Source organism: Argopecten irradians, chromosome 5, assembly GCF_041381155.1.
Source record: "Argopecten irradians isolate NY chromosome 5, Ai_NY, whole genome shotgun sequence".
NCBI classification, from domain to species: Eukaryota; Metazoa; Mollusca; class Bivalvia; order Pectinida; family Pectinidae; genus Argopecten; species Argopecten irradians.
In genome coordinates, this window is record NC_091138.1 from 26,379,939 (window position 1) to 26,396,236 (window position 16,298).

General features: G+C 34.7%; 1 protein-coding gene across 1 annotated transcript in view; it reads right to left on the reverse strand.

The window, feature by feature from the left end:
- Positions 1–13,275, reverse strand: part of LOC138323363 (prolactin-releasing peptide receptor-like) — a 50,353-nt gene extending 37,078 nt beyond the window's left edge. Inside the window, exon 1 of the mRNA XM_069267943.1 lies at positions 11,957–13,275. Within this exon, the coding sequence (XP_069124044.1) occupies positions 11,957–12,832 (876 nt within the window). The 5' untranslated portion in view covers positions 12,833–13,275. The remainder of the gene's footprint in view (positions 1–11,956) is intronic.
- Positions 13,276–16,298: the final 3,023 nt, after the last annotated feature.

A 16,298-nucleotide genomic window follows, 5' to 3' on the forward strand; every position in this document is an offset into this window, starting at 1 on the left:
AAAGAACTACACACCTGTACCATTTCTTTGTTTAAAGTAAATTTTATTAGAACGAGTTCACGAAAGTCCCAAATTCAACTTGATACCTTTGGCTATTTGAAAATCTTTGTTGTTAGTGCGCGGCGCTTTAAATACAACAATTACGGTAATTGGTAAGGGCATCTTGAGGAATGTAAAACGATGTAAAACAAATAAAACTAGCATAAAAAGGTATTGGATGTCTAATTGAATAGTAAGATAAGGAGACATGTGTTAATTGCGGTTTGCATTTAGACATACCAAGTTCAGGATATGTATGCTGCGGAAGCGCTTCTGGGTAAGGTGTTAAGACAAACTATTATTAAGTCATATCTATTTGATTTAAAAGTTTCATTGTAATAACATATAAGAGGCTGTGCGGCTGAATGCAATGCTAATTTAATTGGAATGTAGCAGTTTGCAGGCAGTTTGATATCCACATTTAGTCAGAAGAATTAGTTGTAATTAGTCACTAATGACAGTAATTGTATTGAATTATATCCTTGTGTCAGTTTTATTACGTCTTAGGAAGTGACAACGCGTAATAAGGAATAATAAATTCGGTTAAACTATCATCACTGTATGTCATTTTTGTGAATTCATCAGTGTTTAAGCAATACAGTAAACGGTATCTCGGTGAGTTTTACCAGCGCCATGTAAAACATACTTTTTTCTTCGTTAATCGGATCTTTTACAATATCTGTATCTTATCTCATCACTCTTTTTTTTTTGATACATTGTAAAAACACAAATTAAGCATTTAGTTACATAGCCCTAATTACAAATACTGTGGGGAATAGTCATTATTTGGTTGGTTGGTTGGTGGCTGATTGGTTGGCTGGTTGTTGGCGTTGGTTGGCTGTGATTGGTTGGCTGGTTGGTTGGACTTCTAACATCTAACGTCATTTCAGAACGCACTTCACTGAATGAATTGAGAGGCTATGACATATTTGTGGTGTGTCCCCTTGTAATAGGGGAAGTCTTGTCTATTTATAGTGCTATCTCACTGAAGCATACCACCAAAATATACAGAATAGCACACTCCATACGGCCACATCATACCCACAACCCCCAACAGAATAAGAAATTACCGTTTTTAAAGAGTTTGGTGGTGTTTCTTGACCAAGGGAAGGAACCCAGAGCCTCCTCAGCGCAGCAGCGATTAAAATCAAATATGAGACTTTGTCAAGCCAGACGTTACGAAGTAGACAATATATAAAGATCGCACATTTAGTCGCCTTTTAAGGCATTTAAAGCGCATTTATTTAAGGAATAGATGTTTTTTTTGTGGAGGTTATGAGGGTATAATGATAATGGAGCACGTGTAAATTATTATGTAACCCCGGCGAAGCATCGACTATTTACGTAACAATAGAATCGCCGCGTGTGTTGTGCTAACATTATACACTGATAATGATAATACTAGAAAGCATGGGTATTTAGTCCATGTCAGTGCAAATTGTAAATATAACCTAATACTTTATATCTTGAACTGATCATTTTATTTACCTAAATGCATACTTTTTTCATAATGGGAACGATGTTAAAATACGCTTCTTATATTGTTCGCCGGGGTTACATAATTTACACGTGCTCCATTATCATTATACCTTCCTAACCTCAACAAAATACACATCTATTCCTTAAATATGAGACTTTGTCAAGGCAGACGTTACGAAGTAGACAATAGATAAAGATCGCACATTTAGTCGCCTTTTAAGGCATTTAAAGCGGATTTATAACCTAATACTTAGTATTTTGAACTGATCATTTTATTTACCTAAATGCATACTTTTTTCATAATGGGAACGATGTTAAAATACGCTTCTTATATTGTTATTTTATAATTGAGTATTCATGCCATTGATTACAATGTGTTCCCACAGGTTTCACACACATTTGTATTTATTATTTCGTACACATATCAATTATGCTAATGCTATGCAAATATTGACGTTGGTTCGTACCATCACAATTATAATACTGTCCATTTTTGAATGATTTAGTAAAATGTTTATCTGAATCAAAATCAAATATTATTAAACAAAAATTAATTCCCGTAGACATCATTATTATTTCCATCCAAAGTAAGTGCAAATAGAAGCGTTAAATTTGTAAATAAAATGATATCGATGTATATAGATTATTTGTTAAACATGTCATAATTTTATGTAGCTCAATATACTGCTTGATATCAATGATGAGTTATATAATGGCAGTTACATTGTAGTTCGTCACTTAATACAAAATCATCAAAATTGATTTTCATCAAATATAAGATTTCACTTATTATGCATTGATATGGAAATTTATTTAAGATTTAAGTTAAAGTAAGCTTAATATATATAAATTGATATTATAATTCACTGAATATGTCTTCAGGCAGTTGATTCAGGAACTCATCTAGTCCATATAGGAAGTTATTTGTAACTGAAAATATTCAACTGATGCCAAATCACTTTGCATATGAATGAACTGTGATTCGATTTATCTAATTGTGTGAATCATTGTTTAAAAAAATGCGATAGGGATCTTTAAGTCATAACAATATCAAATATACATGGTGTAAATGGCTTCAAGTGCTTTGTTACATAAATGAATAACTTATTTAATAAGATGAACATAATACATGCATAATCCGATATGATATAATCTCAAAAGTATCCAATAAGTAAATATGTATTACAGATGACTCATGATTGTAAAAAAAGATAAGGAAATAGTTAATTCAGCATTTTGACAAGAACAAATGTAATTTATTTCCCAGATGACATTAACCAACTAATACTTGATAAAGAGCTATAATCCGATGTACGTTTAGCTATAATCCATTCATTTACAATACGTCTCGTGAACAAATGGAGGATACAACACATTAAAAATGATGCAAACAAGTTAAGAATGGATAATCGTGTAGACTTATCTACGTCAGCCATATCTTTGCTCTATATTTGTTTTTGTTGAGAAATATCAAATTTACATAGATCAGTTTTGCACTCGTGCACTTGGGGATGCTTGGGTTAAGTTGTTTGCGTCAATTCATATGCGCGGAAGAAGGTAAACATTTCAAATCTGGATTTCTAATAAGACCTTATCTCACGTTTTCCACAGTGGTTCATGGATGCAAGGTAATGACTACAGGTGCCAGGTCATGGCCAAGAGCCGTTTACTTTTGGCTGCTCTCTCTTTCTCTTTAATATTCAGTTGATGGATTTGTTTGGGCTATGCTTCCCCTTTTTGTTCACACTATATCAGTATACAATATGTATTGAACTGAATATATTGTGCAATAGTATTGTGATATACTAGTTAATAAAATGCGGTAAACACAAAGATAATAATACGTTTTTTTTAATATCACTTGAACGATGTGGCGTTTTTATTGGAGATTAAAGTTCAGCTGTACTCACATTACATTTTATGAAAACATATCATTTCAAGGCCACGGGGTATCGTTATACTAAGGTTTATAATACCAATGAAGTAACGAACTTATTTCACTGGTTGTTTTATATCCGTGGTAGGTTTATGATACCAATTATTGAATTATAAAAATTGAAAAGATAATAAAATTTCAATGTTTTTCAACAGCTTTTCAGTTTAATACTTTCAATTATACGGACATTCAAAAGTTTTTTTTCATACGTTTCATAACCAAAATAATTCATTTAACTATAATGTCAATTTTCCCGTGCGTACTAACATGGTATCAGTAAACAAGACTCACATCCATTTATGTAGATATTATTACACCAAGTCTAGGCTGCATTTATTGGCTCATAATGCAGATCACGATTATCATTAGAGTAATGGGAGTCGCAGCGGCAAAATGTAAAGATGTATTGATGTATAGAAGTTATTCCACTGGTTGTTTTAGATCCGTGGTAGGTTTATGATACCAATGATGTATAGAACATATTCCACTGGTAGTTTTATAGTCGTGGTAGGTTTATGATACCAATGATGTATAGAACATATTCCACTGGTTGTTTTATAGTCGTGGTAGGTTTATGATACCAATTGTAGTTTTGTATAGGTTTATGATACCATGATGATTCAACTCAGGTAGTTTTATAGTCGTGGTAGGTTTATGATACCAATGATGTTGGTAGTTTATAACAATATGTATTCCACGGTAGTTTTTATAGTCCGGTAGGTTTATGATACCAATGATGTATAGAACATATTCCACTGGTTGTTTTATAGTCGTGGTAGGTTTATGATACCAATGATGTATATAACATATTCCACTGGTAGTTTTATAGTCGTGGTAGGTTTATGATACCAATGATGTATATAACATATCCACTGGTAGTTTTATAGTCGTGGTAGGTTTATGATACCAATGATGTATAGAACATATTCCACTGGTAGTTTTATAGTCGTGGTAGGTTTATGATACCAATGATGTATATAACATATTCCACCTGGTAGTTTTATAGTCGTGGTAGGTTTATGATACCAATGATGTATATAACATATTCCACTGGTAGTTTTATAGTCGTGGTAGGTTTATGATACCAATGATGTATATAACATATTCCACTGGTTGTTTTATAGTGTGGTAGGTTTATGATACCAATGATGTATATAACATATTCCACTGGTAGTTTTTATAGTCGTGGTAGGTTTATGATACCAATGATGTATAGAACATATTCCACTGGTTGTTTTATAGTCGTGGTAGGTTTATGATACCAATGATGTATATAACATATTCAACCGGTAGTTTTATAGTCGTGGTAGGTTTATGATACCAATGATGTATAGAACATATTCCACTGGTAGTTTTATAGTCGTGGTAGGTTTATGATACCAATGATGTATATAACATATTCCACTGGTTGTTTTATAGTCGTGGTGGGTTTATGTTGCAAATGATATATAGAACATATTCCACTAGGTATTTTATATTCGTGGGGTGTTTATGATGCAAATGATGTATATAACATTTTCCACTGGTTGTTTATAGTTGTGTTAGGTTTATGATATCAATTATGTATAGAAAATATTCCACTGATTGTTTATATTCTTTGTTAAAAAAATCCACAAAAACAACGAACAGTCATACGAATATTTCCTGTTATACAGGATATGGTATAATGCTATTCTGCTGTGCCTCCTTTGAATCATTTGGTTTTTAACGACTTAATCATTGATTGAGATAAATAATAGAACTTAGCATCATTACAATTGTTTTAAAATTATAGAAATTACATCAAATTATCGCAGACAAAAATATAGTTCAGGTACATATACTCGTGTACGCTTATACAGTATTTGTATACAACACCTATTAGGTTTATCACGATCCTTCGCACAATATATATGAATATATGTTTACAGCTCAAATCTCCTCAATGGTATATAACGATCTCTCGTACTATATATACGAATAGTATATGTTTACAGTTCAAATCTCCTCAATGGTATATAACGATCTCTCGTACTATATATACGAATAGTATGTTTACAGTTCAAATCTCCTCAATGGTATATAACGATCTCTCGTACTATATATACGAATAGTATGTTTACAGTTCAAATCTCCTCAATGGTATATAACGATCTCTCGTACTATATATACGAGTAGTATGTTTACAGTTCAAATCTCCTCAATGGTATATAACGATCTCTCGTACTATATATACGAATATTTCATGGGTTACTGTGCTCTAGTTCATAATATTTAACCCGAGGTGATGGTAATCAACAAATGTTATATTGCACGAGGCCAAAGGCCGAGTGCAATATAATATTTGTTGATTACCATCACCGAGGGGTAAATATTATGAACTAGAGCACAGTAACCATGGAATATTTGTTTTTATTACATAATCACCAGTTTTTCGGCCTCGTGCAATATAACATTTGTTGATTACCATCACCTCGGGTTAAATATTATGAACTAGAGCACAGTAACCATGGAATATTTGTTTTATTACATAATCACCAGTTTTTCAGTTGAATATTTTTTTATAAAACGAATACGACAATCACTTAACAAAATCATCAACACCGTACCGTACGGAAAAAAACCCCTTAATATTCTATTGAAGATTGACGTATAGCCCACGTACGTCACGTCGTAACTCCGGTTTGGATGTCTTATTGTCTGTTTTCACATTATTAGACCTGCTTGCAGCCTTTTGATCTAATACATTCGCCGTGTCCGTCCTCTACTCGATAAACGTCTACATGACGTGCTTGATTCGATATCTATAAAGCTAGCGCGAAATTGAACGTGAACCTTTGTGACGTCATAAAAAAGTAACTCATTGTTACGCGCGATTCCTCGGAGTTTTCTACAAAACTAGACAATAACAGCGAGGTGTTCCTAAAGCCGTGCAATATAACATCTCGAACCGTGCAATATAACGTTTCCATGGGAGCGTGCAATATAACTTCGAACCTGTGCAATATAACAAGGTTTTATTGAACGGTCGGTGTAATAGTTGAAAATATTATATTACTTCATATATAGATTGGTGTAAACAAAGTATGTAATAAATACGAATAGTATGTTTACAGTTCAAATCTCCTCAATGGTATATAACGATCCCTCCTACTATATACGAGTAGTATGTTTACAGCTCAAATCTCCTCAATGGTATATATAACGATTCTCTCTACATATACGAAGAGTATGCTTACAGTTCAAATCTCCTCAATGGTATATACGATCTCTCGTACTATATATACGAGTAGTGTGTTTACAGCTCAAATCTCCTCAATGGTATATATCTCTCGTACTAATATTTATGCTTTTCCTCAATGGTATATAACGATCTCTCGTACTATATATACGAGTAGTATGCTTTCCTCAATGGTATATAACGATCTCTCGTACTATATATGTTTTCCTCAATGGTATATAACGATCTCTCGTACTATATATACGAGTTATGCTTTTCCTCAATGGTATATAACGATCTCTCGTACTATATATATCGAGTAGTATGCTTTTCCTCAATGTATATAACGATCTCTCGTACTATATATACGATAATGCTTTCCTCAATGGTATATAACGATCTCTCGTACTATATATACGAGTAGTATGCTTTTCCTCAATGGTATATAACGATATTTCGTACTATATATACGAGTTGTATGTATATCCCCTTCACCAGCCACTTGTATAGTAATTTAACTGACCAACACCCATTCTGTTATTGTTTACCATACAAAGTTTTATGTTTATTTATAAGACCAGAAAGAACGTTGTTTATTGAGCATACTGTAAACACATGTTTTATCATAACACCCACGTCATCTAGATGAGGAAAGGTCACTTTATTAAGGAATGATATAGTAAAGCGTGTTAGAATGGTTTTGTTACGTGGAATTATGTTCTCCGAACGCCGACAATATTTTCTAATTAGGACGTAGTTTATCATTTTTGTGCATGATGGAATTACTACAAAACGCTTGTGTATTACTGCTGGTACGTTACTCGTAGACATTATCCAACATTTAGGTTTGATAACATTTAAATTTACCTTAATACATATTACCTCTTTAGAAGGAGAGGGCTAATATAGGCATAGTCTGTTGCCCAATCCCAATTGTAGTATAACAATAAAATATTCTGAAAAGAAAAAAAAACTATTTAGAAGGGTCAAACAATCTTAATAAAATGATTTCACATTCTATGTAAACTATATACGTAAGATTTTCTCCTTATCACCGATCCGGGCTAAGATCTTTTTAATCTTCAAACGTTTACCATTTTCTACATTTCGCATAGTTGATAAATACATCCACATAGTGAAATATTGTACTCGCTTGATATTTTGCTCAGTCTACAATTCAATAACACTATTCTATTGTGTATGCGGAAGCGTGCAGAACTAACACCTACACATACAATTGCATATTCATCCGATGGGAATCGGTCAGTTGAAGATCGGCTGCCGAAGACAATGCCATTGATAAATAAACATTGTGTTTACAATTCGATCCATGAGTTAACATGTATGGTAGATATAAGCGGACTCTTCATGACAGGTGACGCGTGCGAGAAGGTACACCAGGGAAATGTTCTCTGTGGTTATATTTAGTCTTGTTAAAATGCGGCAACAAAACAAATGTTATTGCTTAGGAAAGAAAGTCTGTGGGGAGAACAAAAATATCGAAGATGACGTGAGAAAAGATGGCAACGTGACGATTCAAATCACATGATAGGTAAAAAATCTCAACAGAAGGCCACTGGACTGTGAACAGAGATTCGTGCAACACAAATAGTGCCAACGTGACAGAATCAGTAAGTTTAGAATTGAACGGAAACTCAAATATCAATCGAATGTCGTCAGTAATGGTCGGGCCTCGGTATGAGTAGAATCCACACATAGTCAATATCTCAGACGTCTTATTAATCTATAAACAACCTTCATCTCCATGGACTGACATGCTAATCTATATATAGACAGATAATTCATATGAAATATAGCCAACTAATTTACAAGTGCCGTAAATAAGTCTCTGTGAAATCATTAGGACGTGCCGGATACTAGATACCGTCTTCCGTTTTCCTTTATTACATTATATCACGTCAGTAAATATAGTTAACTCCTACTGTACAGCCGATTCCATATGTAGTACGCCTCAGCAGACCTACTATCTGATCAGGCTACTAAAATTGGCTCCGTAATTTGTTTGCCATTTGTTTGCAATCTGTCTCCCCTGTCCCATTGTTCGGTTCATTATAATTGTCCTGCCTCCGTATCACGATTTCATGTTGTATAAGTAGCCTGCGTGACGCTGATCACATGTGTTTAAGTAATATAAACGACTGTGAGAGTTCGTTACTCGCTCAGCATCGATATCATTCTATGTCTATGAACATTCAATTAGGAAAGTGAGGTCACTTTAGTTTGTAGAATTAATTTAGATATGCAACAATTGTTAAAATAATAATTTATTAATTATGTATCTTATTATGAAATATTACTTTAAAATGGTGTTCGGTTCAACTCACGACTATAAATGACTAGACTTAACTCACGAATGTCTTATAATAGGCTTCTACTTTTTATGGACAAGTCAGCGTGAAAAAATCAACTAAATAAAATCATTTAAAATATTTGAATATAACTGAATTTGATTCGAGATACCAAAGAGAGGTTAGTCCCACCTTCCGATGGATTAGACGTGGATGTATGACGTCATACGAGGGCCAGCAGCGAGTTTTATATCCCGATCGAAAATTTTAATTAAAACTAAATAATTTCATAATAAATATATCATATTAATATTGAAAATGCCACAGTGACAAGTTTGAAAAAGTGAAGTATGATTATCTCAATTATGATAAATAGAAAAAAAAAATACAAGTAACAAACTAAAATAAAAACCACACAGCCAATGTATTTAAAATTGGAAAACATTAGAAGAATCTTCATTATAAAGAAATAACCAAATTCCAAAAGATGTTTAGAATCATTCAATGAAGGTAGATTTGTTCGTTTGTTTCTTTGATTAAATTAACGCCCTATCAACAGCTAGGGTCATGTAAGGACGGCCTCCCATGCATGCGGTGTGTTGCGTGAATGAAGTGCGTGGTGCGTGTTTTGGGAGGCTGCGGTATATTCGTGTTGTGTATTTTTGTATAATGGAACTCTAGCCCTTTTTAAAGTGTTATATCACATCACTGAAGCATGCCGCCGAAGATAGCAAGCAACACATTCCACTCGGTCACATTATACTGACAACGGGCGAACTAGTCGTCCCACTCCCTTTGTGCTGAGCGCTAAGCAGGAGCAGAAACCACCACTTTTATAGACATAGGGCAAACGATCAACAGAAGGCCAAAAGTGAGGCGGTATCAAGGGAGACGTTAGGAAAAATAAAGTCATTTAGGAAGAAGAGAAAAGATAAGATCCTAAATTTAGTCTCCTTTTACGATCATACAAAAGGGTCATCAGGAACAATTCTAACGCCCAACCTACAGGGTAGAAGCCACATTTATGACTCCCTTCCTTAGGACACTGAACAGTCTGAATAAAAAGTCTGCAATAAAACAATTAAGGTCTAATGTTCATAAATTTGTGTGAGCGTTCCTGTTGGTCGCAGTTGGTTCGTCAAGGGTGATCACCTTTCGAATGTTTATTTCTTAGATGAATGTTCGGTGCGCCACCATCGACACTTAATAGAGGATATGTTACAATGATATAGACAATTTATTTTTTGATATGACGAAATAAACACAATAGTATAGTAATGATATTTACCCTAATTCACACTGGACAATAATAGTGATAGGTACCAAACATATTACGGACTCGGTGCTTCACCAGTTCATCGTGATGAGAACTATACAAAGCATGCCAAAGACATTACAAGATGACATTTCGGATAGGCGAACTCAGACGAACTTCAATTGATTCTACTTTGATCACATTTGCTTGCATCAGCGACGCCTAATGAATAAATGACAACAACATTGTCTTCAAAGAGCTTCTATTTGAATATTTCATTAAAGGACAGTCATTAAAGACTATTAATTTGCATTTGTCATTTGACATGCATCCGTATTCAAACAAGTACAAACTGCACAAGTGCATCTCCATTTTGTCAAATACACTTAAAAATGATTGTAATAACATTTCAAATATAATATATACATCGGTGTTGGGATAAATTACCTGAAAAGTCATACGATTAATTGTTATCAAACGTCCAAAACGACCTTCATTTGACCGTATGACGTCAGCAAAACATTTCTGAGTAATTGAAACCACTTCATAAAACATACAATTATATAAAAATAACGAATCAAATTGAATCTTGTACCAGACAAAAAATATCCTTTCATAGATTTATATGAATACAAAGCTTTGTACATTATGCTACGCTCGGAAGTTTTTCTCCTCCTGTCAATCAACATCAATGACGAGAAGGATATGATCAAATAACGGTGTACCATTGTTCTAATCTAGGTTTTACCATCATGTGCTATAGTCTATCATTGGCTCAATGGATGTATAACTTCGGGAGGTTCACACAAGTGTGTCGGCCTTGGATCTACGATTGCTTTGCCTATATGATAGGATTACTGCCAGAAATAATTCAGGAAATGATGGCTTAATATTGGCTTGCAAGATAAAAACAAACGTAATAAAGGTTAAAAGACAGATGTATAATGCCTGGATCTGACTGTGCTAACCTCATTCATACAAAAAATATCGTTCCTGTTCGTATACAGATACTTTTTTATAATTTTTATATGTATTTTGTTGCTATTAAGAGAATTAAAGAGAGATATGTCAATTTCTAAGTGTTGTACGTCATAATTAGTAAATGAAAGAATTATCAATACATCCAAACAAGTGACACATCACTTTCAATGATGTGATTTGAGCGAATCATGAACGAATAATTTTTTGTCAAACGTTTTTTCTGCTTGAAGTATGTCTATATGCGATATTAAATAATTGCTTATAATAACAGCATGTAGTAGTATTTAAAAAAGTTTAGACACAGTGCTACAATTGTATACATTATAATAATTAACGAATCTTTGAATGCCTACATAGACTTATAAGTGATATATTGTAAAGTTTGGAGTGAAAGTTAATAGTAAGGTATGTTTACAAAACTCATTACATGGGTAAATATGTATTTTCCTAGAAGTCATACGTTATATCTATATTTCAGTTATTAGAGAAAATTGATAGCTTGAAATTTAGAACAGTGGATTATTGATACCGTCATTATCTTTATTTGACGTGAAACATCGACTGATTGTAGCAATGTTAATACCTGACTATGAATATTCAACAATGTATTCCATGCTTTGTGGTTTAGATTGAGGGAACTATGTGCATACAGTGTTGGTACTGCGATATAATAGCTGAGTCGCACACGAAAAGAAAAAACATTACTTTTACAGGTATGAAGATATTTTTTACGGTTTGTAAAGCTAGAATTAACTCACCTTTATTTTTGTTCGTAGTTGGTGCATGTCACGATGGGCATGCTTATTCCCGGGCGTTGTCCTTTTCCAGAGTAATATTCCAACAATTGAATAAGTAATTAAAAGAATGGACAGCGGCATTATGTAAGTAAACATTAGAACACAGATGGTAAAAGTTTTCCTTTGTTCAGGTATGGGCCAAAGTTCCATACACTTGACGTTACCTGAGCCGTCGTCGATTCCCCGCCCCACCGCCAACATCACGGTGGATAAAAGTATGGACGACAACCAGATTATCACTATCACATATTTTGCACGCCTGTAAGTTATTCTGGATTTTAATGGAAAACTAACAGCCATGAAACGATCTACCCCGATCGCCATGTTTGTGAAAACGCTAGCAGCTACTGAAAACAATTGCATGAAGAGGACGATTGGACACATAGGTTTTGTAAATACCCAGTGTCCTAAAATGGTATCAGCAAATGTAAAAGGCATACAAAATACGGCCATGACTAGATCTGCAGCAGCTAGGTTAATTAGAAATAATCTTAAATCCGTCCTTGACCTCCGTCCCTTTACGAAGACCAGAACCACTAGGGAGTTACCCCCGATGGACAGTATCGTTGTTAGGGAATACAACACCATCAGAACAATTAAAGATTCCTCGGACAAACCGATGGAAAACTCTGTTCCCGTAACATTTGTAATATTTCCATAGTCCATGACACTGGACACATTAGGACTACCTGACGGAGACACTGACGAGTTGGCGTCGTAACGTTGTACCACCGCAGGTTGATGCATATTGCTTATATTTTCATGCAATCCAGATGAAATATTCACTGATAAAGTACTGTCATAGATAGTACTAGTTGTGATTTCAAAGCTTCCCATATTTTCTTATTTGTCATACTTCTGATATCTTACATAATTTACTATCTTATTCCGATTTGTCATCGCCGTCGTAATGCGAGGATAAAGCCAACCTAGACGTAAAGGTATGGAATTGTAACTACGGCCGGATGCTAGGCGGAGTCTCACTGCACGTGAGCGTTCCTTCTATACATCGATCAACCTAACGAGTGTCGACGTACCAGGCTGAACGGAACAAGGCGAGGAGGAGGTACCACACATCTCCGTTAATTAGGGGAGAAACTCACCCATCTGTGGCAAGATGCGTTATATATGCTAGCTCTATCAATAAAGACCTGTTATCTCAATAGCGGTAGGTATCGTTGGACATACAGCACACACATCCATTGAGTATATCAATAGTTTCAATCAAGTTGAAAACCAAACACACCACGTGTTTCCAAACCGTATACCTATTTCATAGGTAGCAACAACATCCTTGTCGTAAACATCCGCAGAAGACACGAAGCATGAAACCATGTCATGCCATTTTAATGGTTTTAGATCCTGTCAGAACCGCAGACAATATGTTGTCAATTTGTACATGATTGAGTGGCAACTAAATGATCTTCTCCATTACCTATGGTTTACCTTTCGGATGAGTGGCTGAGAACCATTCATACAGCATGTATCACGGTAGTGTATACAAGTGTTTTTGTACCTGGCGTTAGGAATGAGCTGTAATATTCATTATACTAATGTCGATAGGTCCCATTATATCTCTTCTACTCTGGAGCCACGTGCTACAGTGATCCGTATGTTTGACTCTGGAGGCACATGCTACAGTGATCCGTATGTTTGCCCGCCCTTGATAAGCTTACCGGCCTAGCGAGACCTCGATTGCGTTACCCTGACACTAATTAGGTTTCTGACAATTTTTGGTTTTTGAATTACAGGTATTATAGCAAATAGACATACCACCTACATTTTATATACCTGTGTAGGAAATAATGAACAGTTTTTTCATTATCGGATATCCCATAGCACCACTTAAAGTAGATACTTCATGCCGAGATGGGTTCAATTTGTGTTTTACATGTGAAAGTGTTGTAACCAGATGGATTACATTCGTATATACACACATTAATAGGTCTTAATTCCCCCGCATTCCTTTGGTAACCTACTAGCTGGTCTATAACGTGTGTAAGTGTGTTATAGTTCAAACGGAACGTTTGTAAACATTGTAAGTAATGTTTACTATCCTAATCACAACAACAGATGATTCCACGTCTTTGTTATCTAATTTTCATCATTCGACAGATATTGTAGGCGGTCTTTTTTTTTACAATTTACGGTATTTTTATATATTTCACAACTAAGTTTGTTCTTCATCGCAACACATAAAAACTAAATTAATTTGATTAAGCGGATAGGTCATGCAGGTAAAAGTCTTTTGCAGGAAACAAATAAAATTCATTCGCGTCCGTTAATGGAAAGATATTTGATTGATTAACGTCCTATCTACAACTAGGGTTATGTAAAACGGGCCTCCTATGCATGCGGTGTGTAGCGTGTGAGGTCCATGTTTTGGGAGACTGTGGTATGTTCGTGTCGCCTCTTCTTGTATAGTGTCCTTTTATAGTGAAACATGCCGCCGAAGATACCAGCCAAATCATTTCCTGTGTACTGAGCGCCAAACAGGAGCAGAAACCACCACTTTTATAGACGTTGGTGAGTCTCAGCCGGGGGGCAGAGTCCAGAACTTACCTCACAAGGGCTAGTGCTCAACAGAAGGCCCAAAGTAAGGTGGTGTCAAGGGAGATATTAGGACGAAGAGCAAAGATTATATCCTAAATGAAGTCACCTTTTACGATCATGTAATGGGGGCAGCAGGTACTATTCTAACGCACTACCTGCAGGGCGATAATTCGATGGAAACATAGTGGAGTCCGTGATATTAGTCAACATAACAACAGTATATTATACAATGATGCAAAGTATTCTGATATTTATGTCGTGCCGCATCAGATAGTATGGTTTTAAATCATTGATCATACCATTGACTACGCTAAGGTCTAACATTGTGCCTTTAAAACATGCCACATTCTGAATTGCAGTTGCACCCAAAGACATAGAAATCATTTACCATTTCATAAGTATTACCTTTGCTACGCTTTCTCTCAGGATTTAGAATTCGATATTCAAATGAGTTAGTTGACAAGTATAGGCCATAATAAAATATCCGTCTGTCCTTTTTTTATCATAGCACGGAGCATCATTTACCGATCTTTACTAACTTAATGTAAACAAAACACATTATTAATTAATAATGAGTTTTGGGAGATATTGATCACGACTAATGGCGACTTAGATACAACATAAGACCCTTATCGGTACTTAACAAGCATTATCGGGTGATGACCAAAGTTGTAATGTACAGAGACCGAAGTTTAATAGTTAGACTAACCATATGACATTTGTTCTGACGAAATTCAAACATAAAGCCTACTATGAAATTAGGTTGACCATGTTACAATTGTGGTGGAAGATCCAGCTTCTTGGAGAAGTGAAAACATATGGGCCATAAGACTAGCTGATTTGTTTCAAAATATCGTTAGAGCGATGCTTTGGAAGAAACGTGACATCTCAAAAAATTGGTAGTGCTTAAAAGTAACTACTTTTATCTTTTATGCGAGTCCATAGTTGATGAATTGCCAGGTATGTGTCGGAGATATAGGATCATCGAGAGGGCTTGAAACTTGTTTTTGTATTACAATGATAGTAATTGCTTTACTTTAGCACGTTTTAATACATATATAATTAAGTATTTTATGTTTAATGCAATGCAAAATTTCTTTTGATACTAGCTTGTTTTTATTTTGCAAAGATATGTGTCTTTTTATTTCAGAGATAGATTTTATTGATATCGATAGAATATTGTTTTTGTTTTCCAAATGCTGCCTTTCATATAGATGGATATTTTAACACTAGTGTTAATAAATGTTGTAACAAAGGATTCGATATTCTGTTTTATATTGAAATTGGAAGTTCATTTCGATTCACAGTTAATTCTGCCTTAGCGATCTCATATGTTTATTTTTCAAGCTGGTCAGTGTTCTAAAATCTCAATAAAATGTGAGCTTTCGTTTAGATTACTTTGCCATCAAGACCATAATTCTATGCCCCATAATTCAATGTCTTTGGCAGAATGTTTCAGGTAACTAATCAGAAACAACACCAACATTCCGCGGTCTCCCAATTAAAACCCATCAGCACGTAGCATACCTACATGGGGAAAGGTCTTAAATGACCATAGCTGTTAATAAGTCATGATGCTACAGCCATGTCCCCTGCAAACTAAGAGATTGCATTGCGTTCCCTATAACTATCGATACCGAGAGGTGTCAAATTGATTAAGGAAGATATATTTTATTATATTGTCAAATTGATTTGTAGCTGTCAGTATCGACATGCTGCCATAATTATCTTTGGTTGTCGGTATTGACAG